General features: G+C 40.5%; 1 protein-coding gene across 3 annotated transcripts in view; it reads right to left on the bottom strand.

Moving 5' to 3' along the window:
• The window catches only part of PAX3 (paired box 3), a 104,492-nt gene that overhangs the window by 29,046 nt on the left and 58,863 nt on the right, over nucleotides 1–16,583 (bottom strand). For all 3 annotated transcript variants that reach the window (XM_081006948.1, XM_081006946.1, XM_081006947.1), the window contains one exon: nucleotides 1,663–1,868. In XM_081006948.1, the coding sequence (XP_080863074.1) occupies nucleotides 1,663–1,868 (206 nt within the window). The remainder of the gene's footprint in view (nucleotides 1–1,662; nucleotides 1,869–16,583) is intronic.

Raw genomic sequence — 16,583 nt, 5'->3', positions numbered from 1 at the left:
CCTGCCACTGGGCAGCCTCCTGCTGAGAATTATGCTTCCAGGGGGAATATGCATGCTTAATGGTGGACATAAGTGACCAGTGGAACAAATCCTCAAATTAAAAGTGGCAGAATTCCTGCCACTTTCACTACTACATTTGAAATAGCCTGAGAATTCACCGTTCATATTTCATTCATTCATTTAAAATATATTTTATCCTTGTTGGGCATAATATAATGATGGCTGACTGGGAACAGTTATGGACCACAGGTATGAAGTTTACGGCATGTAATGCCTTAAGAGAGAATATTATGAAAATGGTATACAGGTGGTACATGACTCCAGTCAAGCTTGCAAAAATTTATCATTTGCCCGATAATAAATGTTGGAAATGTAAAGAAATTGAAGGTACATTCTTTCACCTTTGGTGGACGTGCCCAAGGATTAAGGTTTTCTGGGAGATGATCTATAATGAATTGAAAAAAGTATTTAAATATACCTTCTTGAAGAAACCAGAGGCCTTTCTCCTGGGCATAGTCGGCCAATTAGTGCCAAAGAAGGATAGAACTTTTTTTATGTATGCCACAACAGCAGCAAGAATACTTATTGCAAAGTATTGGAAGACACAAGATCTACCCACTCTGGAAGAATGGCAGATGAAGGTGATTGACTATATGGAACTGGCGGAAATGACTGGCAGAATCCGGGACCAGGGAGAAGAGTTGGTGGAAGAAGATTGGAAGAAATTTAAAGACTATTTACAGAAATATTGTAAAATTAATGAATGTTAGAATGATGTTGGATAGAAATTAAGTGGTTTTTAGCTGCAATACTATAAGGGAATATGAAAAATGGATTATTAACAGGTAAAAAGTTAATGTTACAATATTTTAAGATTAAAGATTAGGATAAACAAAGAGGGGAAGGATTTGCTGAACCAACAAACCGAACTGGAATACAAAAAAGGGAGGCGTGAGGAGGTCCGGGAAACAAGCTAATGAAAATTAAGTAATGGAAAGATTGAGTTGTTTTTAACTATTTTTATTTTGTATTTTTCTTTTTTCTATTTTTATTTTGTAATATCTTGAAAATCTTAATAAATATCTTATTTTATATATATATATATATATATATATATATATATATATATATATTATCCTGTTCTTCATCCAGTTAAAAAAAAAGACTTGCAGGATGGCTTGTAGTGATAAAATAATCCCTGCCCTACCCTACAGGTCTAAAAGACATTACACAAAAGGAAATGGAATTGGGAGGAAGGAGAAGGAAAAGGAAGCTCAAGAACTATTTGTTAGTTACAAACCAATAAACTTAGTTTCTTCAGCAAGAAAATTCATTTGTATTATAAAACAGCAATACAGTGGTACCTCGGGTTAAGTACTTAATTCGTTCCGGAGGTCCGTACTTAACCTGAAACTGTTCTTAACCTGAAGCACCACTTTAGCTAATGGGGCCTCCTGCTGCTGCCGCACCGCCGGAGCACAATTTCTGTTCTCATCCTGAAGCAAAGTTCTTAACCTGAAGCACTATTTCTGGGTTAGCGGAGTCTGTAACCTGAAGCGTATGTAACCTGACGCATATGTAACCCAAGGTACCACTGTAGTGTTTCTGTCTGTACACCAAGGTGGCTGGAAATCTTAAAACTCTTTCAGTAAGGATATTCACCTGAACCCGAGCTTCAGTGAGTTTAGCTCGTTGCGCAAGTTCCTCTCGGGTGTATATATCAGGGTAGTGGGTCCTCTCGAAAGCTCTTTCCAGCTCCTCTAATTGTTCTGCAGTGAAGGTTGTTCTACTGCGGCGTTGCTTTCTCTTTAATGGCAGATCTGGTTCAGAATCTATGTCAGAACCTTCATCGGACTGTGGTGCTGAAGCTGGGAAGAAATGAAGAATGGAACAATTAATCTATGGCTAGAGAATGGGGGTAGGTGGGTGAGGGAAGAATCAAGAATTAAAGCAAGAGGAGGGGACACTGAATAAAAATGCTTTCTTGGAATAAGCCAGGATCATCCTATGAACTAAACAGTCTTGGAGAGAATGCCACAGCATATTTAGTTCTAATGAATGAATAATTATCAGTATTTCTTCAATTAATCTAGTCACTTTTTGCCTTTTGAAATATCTGTAGGCAGATACCAATTTGCTTGCCTGCATTATTTCTTCAAATATATTCAGCACTGGTTTCCCAATGACTGTGCATATGTGAAATCAAAAGACATGCAGCGTCACATTACTTTAACTGGTCAAGTAAAATCACAAGGCCTTGATCTCAAAACAGGTAAAGAACAATGTTTATTAATTTAAATGTTCAAACTGCTCTTCCAATTAATTAAAAGGCTGGTGGGTTTCTATGGTTTTGCCATGACTGGTAGAGACCACACTTAGCAAATACTGATGGGGGACAAATTCATCGATTTCCATTTCTTTCCATTTTTCCAATACATCACATTTTCACAACAGTTTGCATTAACAGAAAAAGTCCTCATGGAAATCTGTCAGCGTTGAATGTGCACATTTCTCCTAATATGAACATTTTGTATGCAATTTTGCCTAATATACACATTTTCTAGCATTTTCCCTAATAAAATGTATTTTATCTTCACTGGCATGTGCATTTTTGGGGCATACTTTCCTCAAATACATATATAGACATCTTTTGGTTTGAGAACTGCATCACAAAATTCGGAGAAGAGATTCTTTCTAGCTGCATTCTGTTCTGTTGATTATTTCAGGAAATGTGAATTAGGGAGGCTTGCATCACAATGCAAACCAAACTGAATTTCTCTACCATCCATATTCTTCATTATTTTATGCATTGCCCACCCTTCATCTTAAGGTCCCAAGACACAACAATTTACAATACAGCATTAAAAACCATTTAAAACAAATGACAGCTACAACAGGTGTCAAAAGCCAAGGTATGGGCCCAGTACATCTTCAGCATTCACTGAAAACTGTATAATGAAGGTGCCAGATGCACTCCCCTGTAGGGAGGGAATTCCACAATTTAGGGGCTGCTGAAGACAAAGCCCTCTCCCAGAAGAAAAGCCACCTGAGTTTCTGAAGGCCATGGAACTGCCAAGAAGATCTGTAGGCAATGAAGTGGTCTTTGGTTACCTATTAGAGGAGTAAAGAGGTTCCGGTGGCTTATTAGTAACCAGTGAGTCAGAGATGCCCCAGCTGCCCCAGCAAATGTCACTTCTGACCTCTTCCTCCAATACAATAAACATGTAGAAAGTAAGAAACATGATTTAACAGCATGTCCTAAATAAGTAGCATTTACATATGGTACCTCTATATTCCACCCATGGGGAATATTGCTTCAGAATATTGCTTCAAATCAGAAACACCACCTGGGGGAAGGAATTAAAAAGGGTATGGTGGCCCTGATCTCTCTCTCTCTCCCTCTCTCTCTCTCTCTCTCTCTCACACACACACACACACAGAGAGAGAGAGAGAGAGAGAGAGAGAGAGAGAGATTGTTTATAATATTATATTTGGTAAATTTTTCTGATATAACGAATACACCAATGTAATCCTGTACAAGTGTAAGTCAATGAGGCTTATTTCCAAGGAAATGGATACAGCATTTCAGCTCCTTCCTTCTTCTTCTTCCTCTTCTTTCTTCTTTACTAAACCTCAACACAGGAGGCAAGACCAGCGGAGGAGGAGGTTGGGGGCAGAGGTGAGTGGTGGGCATGTAGCAGCAGGAGGAGGCGGCAGCAAGTGGGCATGGAGCAGGCTGTCATTTTCTATTTTGCCTCTAGCATCAAAACGCCTTGGACCAGCGCTGCCAGCAACTCTCACAGCCGAGAGGAGGTTTGAACCCAGATCTCAGTCCCGTAAACTATCCATTTCACCACAGGGGCACATTCTGATTATTTGCTATGCTGTGATAGAGGAGAAAGTTCATTACATTGTTGCTTTAGTTTATATTGCTACTGTAGCTTTTAAATTTCTCTGTATCCTTTTTTGTATGAATGGCGTTTTAGGAGTTTTTGTAATAAATAAATAAATAAATAAATAAATAAATAAATAAATAAATAATCATTGCAGGAGAGGAACCTGGGGTCAAGAGTAACCTTCAATCTCCAAATAAATACAAAAATACAGAGAGAGCATCCCTCCCAGAGAAGTTAATAACTGCTTCCAACTTGTTACAGGAGAGCTAAATAAATGGAAACAGAATGGATTCCAAATTGTGTGTTTTGGGAGAAAAGCATCTGGTCTATGAAACTCAGTCAAAACACAAGACGGGTAAAAGTCTCAACATTGAGCAAATGTAGGTTGTTCTTGGAGGCCTTAGCGCCTTTCCAGATGCTGTTTTTTTGTTAGCACAAGAATGTCACAGTTGTTACCATGGATTCAGGCATCTTCCCCCATAGTAGTAGTACTGTGGTGGAGGGATTGTGTTTTCCTGTAATTCAACCTGATCTATACACACAGAGAGAGAAGCAAAAGCTATCACTAACTGTGTGTGTTATTTCATCATGCTAGCATCATGGGTAATGCCCCATGGCATCACTAGGGAAAAGAAATACACTTATTTCCTCCCCTCCCTCCAAAATATCAATTACTCATCAAATATGACATCTCTCCATCAGATCTTTATTGGTGGGAAAGACCTTGAGTAAGATATCAGCTGCGTTCTCTGGGCCAGAGAATGGTCATCTGAAAACTGCCTTATTACAAAATAATAGAGACTGTATGACACTTTCTTTGAATGGATGTTGCCTTGGATACTACATGGAGTAGGACAGAACTGAACTTCTGCATTGTTAACATTTCCCCTAATTTCACTTATACAAAATGTCTGTGGGAACAGTCCAGCCACTGCCAAGCCTTTAGTCCCAAAAATCTCAGTGGAAGACATTTAAACACATGCTTAAATCTGTCCCATTGAGTCCTATCGGTCTTAAAAGTACTTACCTTTGGCTGGAATCCGAACCTTACACTTTTCAAAATGTTCACTGACACATACTCCTCCCCCAGAGATCTTTGAACCCAAACTATCCCAAAGTAGATGAAAAAGGGAGGAGTGTAAATCAGTCTCCAAAAAGATCAAGTACAGAACAACAGTCAGACTCCACAGGATTACAAATTCCTTCTTAAAGAATGGGAGGAGAAAACCCATAAGCACCAAACGCCAGTGGAAGTTTAATTAAAGAAGGAATTGCAGAATTATAGAGTGGTTCTTTGTCCCTTGAACCCTCACGACCTGTTTGGTGGCCCCGGGAAATACTTCATCCAAGTTAACACTCTTATACACAAAATCTTTGCACAATTTCATAGGGATTTGGTCACATGGAATTCTGTAATTATCAGTTCCCCAAGGAACATCATAAACAGACATGCCTAGGCAAAACACTGAACAACAATAAATACACACAAACACCCATTCTGTTCATTGTTTGTCCTCTCAGTGGGATATTTCATTTGAATAATTATAGGAGCAAAACATGACAACCATTTAAAAACCATATATTTATTACAAACGCAATACAGTGCACTTTACAATTATCTGAATACAGAGACTTTCCGCCCAAGAGCTGCAAGAGCACATGGCTTCATTAGCAATGGGATGCTCGCCTCTTATTCTTTAATACCATAAAGCTGAGTTATATTTTAAAGGCCTTTCATCTAGCTGTGCACTGCTAGAAAACAGGGGGTGATTCAAATGTAGCATCAAATTTCAATTTAATTACACCTCTGGAGTCACACAGAGCTGGGTTTTCTATCAACTGCTAGGGGAGTGGGGTCATAAACAACTGGATGAGGCAATGCAATATTTGGCCTGCCCCACCCCACTCCCCCAAATAACTGCAGGATGCTCTAAAGCTTGCACTATTTTTCATTCAACACAGAAGATGCAGTGGCATGTTTTAAGATTGGACCTAATCCCTACCCATTTTCCACTGTGTTTGTGACTTAAGCTGCATACCATATTGGACATCATACATTTAAAACATATTTAAAAGACATTCCCCTCCTCACAAGAAAACAAAGAACCCTGGGAATGATGGGTTGTGATAGGTGCAGGGAATTTTAGCTCTGTGAGGGGTAAACGTCAGTTCTTTGAGGGGAATATGTTGAGGGGGGGTGTCCTTTAAATGTATGGCATGTAAGCAACCCTAGTGACATGCACTGGATTGTAACTAAAGCTGCAACTTATCCAACAAAATGCAGTCTGCCTGGATCACACAAATTTGCTGGAGAGTACTGAATTTTAAAATGATAATAACATTGTGGGTTAGTCATGCAATGCAGCCACAGAAATACATTTCTAGGTTTTGAGAGTAATATTTGAGAGTAATGTTGTGGAGTGGGGTGTTCAAGAGCGTACCACCAGGCCCCATTGGGGCAACTGGCTCATTTTAGCTCCTTCCAATGATCCCCTGCACCCCTTCTTCACGTACCATAAGCCAAATACACCTATTTTCCCTCATCAGACGCTGGAGCGTGTATAGCAGGCCTGCTCTCTGCTCTCTGATCTGAAGTATCCTTTCTATGGCAAAATCTACGTGACTGACCTCTACCGTGTTTACTTGGGTGCAAGGCAGGAGGAGGAGGAGGAGGAGTGCAAGGAAGGCCGATACCCCTCCTTGAGCTCATAGTAAATGACAAATGACACTTTCCCTTTTGTGAACTTTGGGATTTTTGTTGACTTATTTGGCGGCTTTTGTTGAGTCCTTAGAAATGGCCTGTGGCCGAGGCCTATTCTGCCAATTTCCACGCTCCATCTGTGGTATCCATCAACAAGGCCTTTTACCCGCATTCAGGGCTCTGACACCTGCCTAGCAGGATGCAGGAGACAACAAAGAAAACTGAAGTGGATGAGAAGGGGGGAGATTGTGTGGATTTTTATTTTTTTAAGATGAGGTTGAAATAGATGCTCTGTAGGGGTTAATCCCATGTCTCTTCAGTCCAGAGACTTCAGCACCTGGAAGCTCCCTTTCAATTATTTTTTTTATCTCCTCTAGGGAAGGCAGGGGAGTTTTAAAATGTTAAATACATGACCTTAACATTAAAATAAAATAAAAACTCTAAGGGCAGGGGGGAAATCTGTTTAGCCATTTCAGGAGCTTCCCAGTAAATCACAATTGTACACACGGCACACGGTGAAATGTTGTTCTTAGATCCTTGTTTGCTTTAACCAAAAGGCTTCAGCAGCTGCTATTTTAACTGGGGGGGGGGGGGTTAAGGGAGTCCTTTATTGTCAGTGGAGGATGTGGGAAAACGTCTCAAGGAAAACGGAGTGCCTCTCTCCTTCACTTCAATTTGTTTTCCCCAAGCATTTCCATTTAAGGAAACATTCCCATTGGAATCTTAAACATAATTAAGAATTTAGACCCAGCTACTCCCCACAGCTTCCTTCCAGCACAGGCAGAGTTTCTTCTACTTTTCTATTCTCTCTCTCTCCCTCTCTCTCTCTCCATCTCCCCCTCCTCCCACCAGTAATACTGTGCAGTTCCTCTCCTCCCTCCTTTTGAATACTCAGCTTCACAGCAGGGGGTCATTAGAAAGAAAATAAACCCCTGCCAGGTCTGGGCTAATCAAAATGGTACAAATAAATTCTGACACTTAGCAACTCCCCAAGTGCTCACAACCCTGGGAGGAGTGTACAGATTACTTATGAATATGCTAGGCAGCAGGAGACAAGTTCAGAAGGTCTAATGTCAGTATGCAGCCACCTGTGCATAGAGTAAAGTGCCCCACATGCATTATTGCAGATTTGTTTAAGATAAGGACCTACAAACTCAGAGTGTAATACCCAACACACACTTTAATGTAAGGGAATAGCTTGGGCCTTTTGAGCAGCTCTTGAAGTTGTCCCACCCAATACCTGTGTAATATTCATTTAACTGACATGAAATGTTGGGATTAATCACTGAAATCTTTCATGCATTTGGCTTCTAAAAATTGACAATCCTGGTTTTTGTTTTGTTTTTTAATTCTCTGCTGCTAAAGACTTAGTATCATCATCATCAGCTAATTCTATTGGCATTATGTGTTTATTTTCACCAACCTGGGCAGTTTTTATTGAAAAGGCAATCGACAGTGAAACAAGGGTGGGCCAGAGGATCCACTCAAGATCACAGGTGGCTCTTGGCCAATTTCTATTGGACCATTTGCCAACAGTGAGTTGTTCAAATTCTGCCACAGAATGCAGGACTGGGACTTTGCGGAGGTCCAGTAAGACAGGTCTGAGACTTTCTAGCAAGCTGCAGACACTGGTTAGGTTTGTCTTAGCTATCAAGAGATCCTGTCTTGCTTTATACATTTAAGCAAGAATATTCACAAACCACGAAGAGTCTAGTAATATATATGAGCAACAGAACTTCTCCCTCTTCTCCTCTTCTCTTCAGCCTCTATGCACCTTCTGTTCCAGATGTCTACCAGCATATTTATACCTACCTACATATAACATGCATATAAGTCAGCCCATAGATGTAAAGCATTTATTTATAATCTCTGCAGTGATTATAAGCAATTTGTAATAAATTTAGTAGTAGTAATAGTAGTAGTAGTAGTAGTAGTAGTAGTAATGTAGGGAAAACCCATCCATCTTCAGCATTCAACACCTTAACAGAGGAAATTCCTATCATGCTTACACCGCCCTAAGATTGTATGACATGTCCACAGCCAGCTACAACACACTACTTATTTCCTCCTTAAACTAGAGAAGCTTAGGATCTTATGAATCTCCCAGAAGGAACCATCTGGCAACCTTGAAGGTTGAATCACTTGACATCCCATCCAGTGCTTTTTTTCTAGAAAAATAGGTGCTGGTACTCACCATGAAATTGTTATAGTAAGTGCCACACCTTTTAACAACAAAAAAGAGGTGCTGGTACTGTGTACCCTTGAATACCCCCTGAAAAAAGCACTGATCCCATCCCACATGAAGGCAGGTTGCAACCAATATCCACCTCTGTTCCTGACAAAGCAGTTCTGCTACTATCATTACACAACTACTACTTGAATTCATGAACTATACCTGCAGATCCATAGTACTGTAAAGGGTATACGTGGCAATAGTCCAATCATTTAACTCTAGACTCAGATCAATGTTTCCTGGCTAGTTATTTTCGGACACCACTTGTACACCTTAGGAAAGGGATGGGGAATCTTGGCCCTCCTTATGTTGTTAGACTAGTGGAAAATCATTCATGTTAGGTCTTCATTTCTTTCCATCCCAGCATAAACCTGTGTCTTTCCTATTCTACCACTAATACTAATTTTCTAGATACCACTGTTTATAGAAAGAAGCAACAGCGCACCTTCAGACCTCCTTGTATAGGAAACTGATACACACATCACCAATGCTAGCAGTTAGCATTCTGACTACATCAAAAAATCTATTGCTTTCAGCCCAGTCTTACTTTGCAGCTGCTTTTGATTAAATTTGCTTGATCATGAGCAGTTTGAAACAGGCTCTCTTAAATCTTAAGTATCTTCCCAGTGTTGGTGATTACTAAGTGAATACCCAGAACAGAATACTTGCAACATAAACCACACAAGCAACATCTCTGATAAAACCTCTGGTTATTACCTACAACACATAATTCAGGATACTGCAACATATCATAAGGGAACTGCAACCTATATTTGAGAATGAGCCATACCTCCAAAAAGCCATAGAAGGCAGTCTACCGCTTGTGTATAGACAGTCACCTAAACTGAACTATTACTTACCAGTGGCAAGTACAGCTCCCTGAAATCACAACAAAGCGAAACATCTTGCTGCAGACCAAATGTCAGTGGTGTCCTCTTTTCAAAATAAGTAACACCATGTGTAGATGAAATAGTACCATCTGTCACATCCACGGCACTTATACCTGCATAATCCAGGTGTGTTGGCTGGAATTAAAACCTCTGGTATAGATGTGATCTTGTATCTAATATTGCTTGTATTTTTGTTCCATATTAAATACAAATGATTCTTTATCCAACTCAACAATAACAGGTCTGGACTCACACCCATGGTGCTTCGGAGATAGAGTTTCAATGTTTCAAAAGAACTCCAGCCAGCTTGTCTCCAAACTCCCAGTAGTCGAGTTTTTCAGTCCTGTTTTGACAATTCTTATTTCTCTTTCTGCTAAAGCTTTACAAGCTGAATGTAAGTGTTAATCGAATGTTACTATGGTGATATTCTATAATTAATGGTTTATAAAATATGCCCCATTTACCGTGATCAAGGCTATGAGCACACCATGTATGGTAAAGGTCTATTGTTTTTCACAGCTCACTGCTGTGATGCGCTTCCAGCCATTTTGAAGCAGGGATGCCAACTTGAATAAAATATTGGGGGGAGGCAGGTAAGCCCTGCCCTGAATAATCAATCACATGATGTGATGCATGCTCACCATTTGACTGGGCTGCCCCTTCAAATATTTTATTGGGGGGCCGAAGACCTCTCGGCCCCTAGGAGTTGCCTCTTATGTTTTAAAGATTCATCTACTGCTGCCCCACAGTTGTCCTGTACAGTGCTGTGGATGAAGATGTCCCAATACTAGAGATTGTAGGTGTTCTTGACATTGGAGACAGTTCTAATCTGCAATTTCCAAGACTGCTTTATTCACCAAACATAGCTGCAAGCCAAAACCTACACCAGTTCAGTTTTTAGATGTGATCATGCAGATCCATCAGAATATGCTATCATATTTTGGGGCATAACCTCAGGCTCTGCTTCAGGTAGAACTATGAAGGGAAATATGCTGAAGGCAGAATGAGGGTCTGAATGGTAGAACAAGACTTCTTAAACTGCTGGTCCTACCAAGGGATGGGTGCCATTTACACGCCACTGGTCAACAAATGACTTGGGCCAACACTGAAAGGACCCATTTTCTATGCTTCCCATGCTTAGTCCTGTATTCCTGGCCCAAAGTAAGCCCTTTTCCTTGATTCTGTTTCGACTTCTCTGTAGTGTGAGTTCCATCACTTGGGAAAGAATAAGATGTATCTCATATTCATAATCTGGAAAGCCTTCATTGGGATATGATCAAGGTTTTCAACTTCCCCAGAACCATCAAAAGATGATGATGACTCAGATGGATGGAATCTTAAGTGCACCCTTGTTTTCTGTATTGTGATGTGTCCAATGTCAAAACACAATATTGCTGCTGTATCGCTGCCATAATTGGGCACAGCTTCATTGTCACTAAAGGATTGAGGCATTTAAATTTAGAACTTCTTTGAGGAATTTCTTAATCTCAAACATCAGGAACTCTATTTCCTCTTGAAAAACTACTGCCACTGAAGTGTCCCTAAAAAGTAGGGAGGCTGCATATAAACATGACTAGGGCTGTTATTCCTAAGTACACTTAGGAAACAAGGTTCACATAAATTAATGGAGGGTGTCCCTCTTAAGTAGATTTAGAAGGGTACAGGAAGCTGCAGTGAGGACGAGAGGAAGGGGAAGCCCTGTTGCATGAACAGATGCCCACTTTCAGTGTTTACATTTTGCAGTTAATATGTCTCTCTATACTGTATTTGTGCTGCTCTGTCATCATGTGGCAATGGACTGTGCATGCTCCAGGGTGAGGGAAGCCTGGAAGGAAGTGAGAACAAGTGGGGTGGCAGGGTAGGCAAGTGAGCCGAGTTTATGGTGGGTGGGCTTAAAAGCAGGTGAGTGAGCTGGGCTTGCAGCAGCAGAGAGAAGCAGGGGCAGAGTGGGTGAGCAACAGTGTGTGCAAGTGAGTGTGTAGGGCTTCTGGCGCGAGGTTGAAATGGGCACATGAGATGGACATGGGGCAGTGGGTGGGTTGGTGCTGCAGTGGCATGGGCAAAACAGGCAGGGCTGGAGTTGGCAAATGAGCTAGTTTTGCAGCCTTTGAGCAAAAGGAGTGTTGTGGGGGCACAGGCTGGGGCAGAGCGGGTGAGTGAGCCAGTCTTGTGGTGATGTAACACATTGAGTGGGTGGTGGCACAGGGGCATGGATGAATGTATAAGGGGGAGAGGCTTAAGGGCTCAATGTGTAAGGGGGAGTGGCTTAAGGGAGGGGAGCTTGGTGGGGGAGGGGCTTTGATGAGGATTCCTTGGAGGAGGGGAGGAGGCTTGGTGGGAAAGGGCTTTGAGGAGAGGGGGTTGACAAATGAAACATCATTGCCCAGTTAACATAAAGTGATGAAAAATTGACCTACACTGCTCTTTTAAACTGTCACACTGTGACAGCCTTTAACAGTCTGAGGCTGAAGGGCACTGAGGGTGGAGAGGACTGCATCTTGTTATTTTTAGAAAGTACCCCATTTTTTATATCAGTTTAAAGGTTTAACTTAAAAAATGGCCATTTCCCTCAATTTCATAAGCAGGAGAAAGAACATGAAATCATTTTGCTTCTATATAGCATCTCAAATCTCAGACCGTATTTCAGAATAAAATAGTAGTGATGTGCAAATGATTTGCTCCAGAAGCTACCTAATCAAAGTAGCCAGAATTACGTGTAATAGATATCAGTGACACTAAATTTGATTCACTCCAAACACTTTAGCTTAATGAATGGGGATTTGGCTGGAAACAATGTGAACCCTTTGTAAATATAAGCATCAATTTGCTAGTTGGTTCTTACAAAAATCACCACTGCTGTCCCAAGCATAAGTATCTCTCTCTGAACAACCTTAAATGAAGCTCCCTTTTTATCCTTCAAAAAGGGCTAACTTGCAACATTCCAAATGTTTTAATATGCCACTGACAATGTTTTCTTGAGTGGTACCTTCAAGAATAAGTCTGGTTATTGAAAGCTCTAAACTTTGGCCTAAAACAGAATACAGTTAAATGGGAAGAGTAATAGGTGACTTAGTTGTAAATGTTATTTCTGGAGAAGAGGCCTTGAACCAATAAACATCATATGCTGCAATGTACAGGGAAATGGTGTCTGGGGCAAGAGTGATTTTTTATTATTATTATTATTATTTACAATTGCCAAGAGACTGGCTATTATTCCCCATATGTGCCACAAACGCTGCCCTTATCATCGGCGGGCCATCGTGACCATTGGGAGCTGTTAATGAACTGGGTAATTGAGCTGCTGACATGTGTTACCAAAACAAAACAATAGGAAGAAGAGACAAATGAACATTTTATTTGCCAATCAGAGTGGGCTCTGCTTTTCAGAGGTCTGCGGCTAAGTAAGTGACTGAATACATCAAGCAGTACATTGAAAGCAAGCAGATGCGCACACAATAATGGTTAACTGACAGCTTACGGCCCATCTGCGCGTTAACATTTTGTTAAAGAAATTACTTGACTTGCTAAAGAGGCCAATCATACAGCTGCCCAAAGCACAGCAGTGGAAGAGATAAATCATTAGCTAAACCATTTCATGCTTAAAATGACTGTGCATATTAACAGTTATGCGGGGACATTTGGTCAGGAGGTTTAAAGCAGCTACAACGTACCATTAAAAAAAAAAATAGTCGCTTGTGGATTAGAAATTAGAACAGCAGCACAACACAAAACAGTTTAACCCAGCTGACAACGAGACCACTCACATTATTGTCTTTGGATCGCCATGCGAAGCATGTCAATTTTTTAAATTTATTTTTGAATTGTTATGAGTTTGCACTGAACCACATTAATGGTTTGCCGAACAGCTAGTTTTTGCTTTACTTATGGCATTTGTTACATGATTATTATTAATTGGATTTCTTATATTGGTAGAAATGTTGCTTGCTTGCTGAATTGTAATGCTTTGTAACTGTCGAGAGCTGCCTTGAGTGCAATGTTGTTGTTGTTGCTGTTGGAAATGCTTCGAATAAAATCAGTTCAAGCACTGAAATCATATGCAAAGGTAAAAAATAAAAACTGAACAGTTTCACCTAATATTCTGGATCAACAATCAGCTTGTGTGCACTTTATTCACATGGCAGAGATCATCAAAAGAAAGACATTCTGTTTTAGATAAAAGAGCTGTGAAAGAAGTCTGCTCAGTGATGGAACAGAATTCTGAACAAGAAGAAAATGATAACTGCAAGATTCTAATAATTTCTCACCCTCTCAGCAATCCACAGGCTGTTTCTGTGTGAATGCTTTGCTACACATTTTATACAGTGATGACCAAATGACACTAATGAACAGATTTATTTATTTATTATTCTTAATGACCCAATGTGTTTCTGTTATTCAAAAAATACTCAAGTTGGCTTACATAATATTTTTTTAAAAAACCAATAACATCTTGACAATTAAAATAATGATAAGTTAAAGGAGATAACAATAAAAATAATAATTCTTTCTCCGACAGAAATACACATTTTTTGCAAAGCATTTTCCCCTTATATAATTCATTATTGTGTGCTATTTTCAGTAATGGATTTCTTTGCACACTTTACCCTAGTATATGCATTTTTGTGCACATCAATTGGCTGGCAAACTGCATTGCAAAATTCAGAGGAGTGTGGGTTTATGGCTCTGTCTCTGGTTGCATGTTGTTTTGGGAAATGTGACTTGGATACGTTCAGCTACAAACACAAACTGAAATTATTCCTCCCTGCCCCCCCCCCCATCTCTAGTTCTTAGCTATGGCAAAGGACAAGCCCAATCTGCAAGCTGGTTTTTTGCTATCAGAACAGCAGCTCCATATGCTACATGGCAAACAAAACTGCCATTGGTACACTGATGTTAACTCTGATATTTCTCATAGCCAAGAAAGAAATCATGAATGATTCATACTTCTTGGAACTCCTGTGAACACACTAGAAAACACTACTGCTAATAAAGATTTGAAAAGGGGATTTAAAGAGGTGCAAATATTATTCATACTTTATGAGTTTGTTGCAGGAAACTCCCATTCACCTGCCATGTAATGTGTACTGCTCTGTGTGTCTCGAAGCACATGAGAAAGGGAGAAATGGACCTAATGAATGAAACAATTTTTAAACTCCAAAGCAGGATACATCGTACTGTATCAGTATCTACTCGTACTGATGTATCAATAGCAGCAGTACTGATAGTTTTGCTAGAACTCTTGTATCCACGTGAACTCTTAGGTAACAATGTAAATATAAAAGTACAGCATGTGGCTCAATAAGAGAACATGCATTTTGCATGCAAAAGGTTCTGGGTTATTTCCACAGCATCTCCAGGAAAGTAGACCATCTCAACATCAGTATCAATTGATGAGGAAATGGTTTGTAATGTTGGGTGGCAGGCAGCAAACAAGTAGATTTCATACACTGAGAAACACGGTCTACCTGCACATGAAGGGTAGAGAACCTATGGTCTTACGTTGCTGGTCTCCAACTCCTATCAACCCCAGCCAACATTGCCAATGATCAGGGATGTTGGGAGCTGGAGTCCAGCAATATCTGGAGTGCCCAATGCCTTTGCCACAGAGGGGGAAAAAGATATGCAAATGTATAGAACATAGGTATAGTTGAAGATGACAGAAGAAGCAATGTCACATTGGATAGAGACGTGGTGGTGCTGTGGTTGCCAGGACAGGAACAGGGTTGCGTGAGGTAGCACCAAGGTTAGGGGAGCTCTAGATGTGCAGTGGCCCTGCAGGTGTCTCTGCTTTTACCTCTGTCTTGCTATACTCTATCCTAGTAATCATGCCACTGCTGCCCTGCCCTTCCCTCTCCCCTTTATGCAGTGCTGCCAGCCAGAAGAGGAACATAGTTGGGATGGATCACTTTTGTCCTCTCCCACAGTCCGGATAAAATACATGATTGATGTCATCCTGCCTAGATGGGATTTCAGATGTTGTTGCAGCTGACAGAGAATTCCAAAATGTCAAAACAAACTTTATTTAAAAAGCACTTGTCATTTGACCCAATTAAACACAATTGCATGTTTTCCCACAAAAACAGAGAAGGTCGCCAAAGAAATCATCCCACTGAGAGAGGCCAGAGGTTCTCAGATGTCTTCAATGCTTAGCTTCCTTAACCGTAATGGAGAAAAAGAGGTTTCATCAGCAATACTCATCTTCAGACTAGGACCAATGGGAAGCAAAGGTGGAAAGCTATCCATGGTGCATTTTCAGCATTGTTGTGGGAAGAACTCAAGGGAAGAAAAAGGACCTCAACAGAAAAGCATGTCATACCCCATCACCACCAGGAGCATCATCAATTCACACAGGTGGAGAGGCACTCCTGACATAAACATAAGATCAGCACCATGTCTTCTGGTTGAGTAAATATACACATAAGAATTGTCTTAGAAGAGGAGGGGGTGTTTGCTCCTCCCCAACAACTGCTTTCACTGCCTTAGGGACATCTACCTTTTATTTTACATTACTTGGCACAGAGCAATTATCTATACTGTATGTCATATCAATTAAGCTGCATTTACTGACAGAAAAAGGCCTAGTTTTGTATTCCTTTCCCTACTGTACTAGGAATCCCCTAAGTGTTTTAATTAAATACTTCCTGAGGAAGGTTCTGGAGTGGGTGGTTGCAGACCAGATCCAGGTGCTCTTGGAGGAAACTGATGTTCTAGATTGCCTCTTTCCTTCTACTCAACTTTTATTTCTAAATATAAGTGAGCTAAAGGTAAAGGTAAAGGGACCCCTGACCATTAGGTCCAGTCGTGACCGATTCTGGGGTTGCAGCGCTCATCTCGCTTTATTGGCCGAGGGAGCCAGCATACAG

Source organism: Podarcis pityusensis, assembly GCF_964106645.2.
Source record: "Podarcis pityusensis genome assembly, chromosome: 5".
NCBI classification, from domain to species: domain Eukaryota; kingdom Metazoa; phylum Chordata; class Lepidosauria; order Squamata; family Lacertidae; genus Podarcis; species Podarcis pityusensis.
Note: the sequence above shows the minus strand (reverse complement) of the source record. Positions and strands in the feature narration are given on the sequence as shown.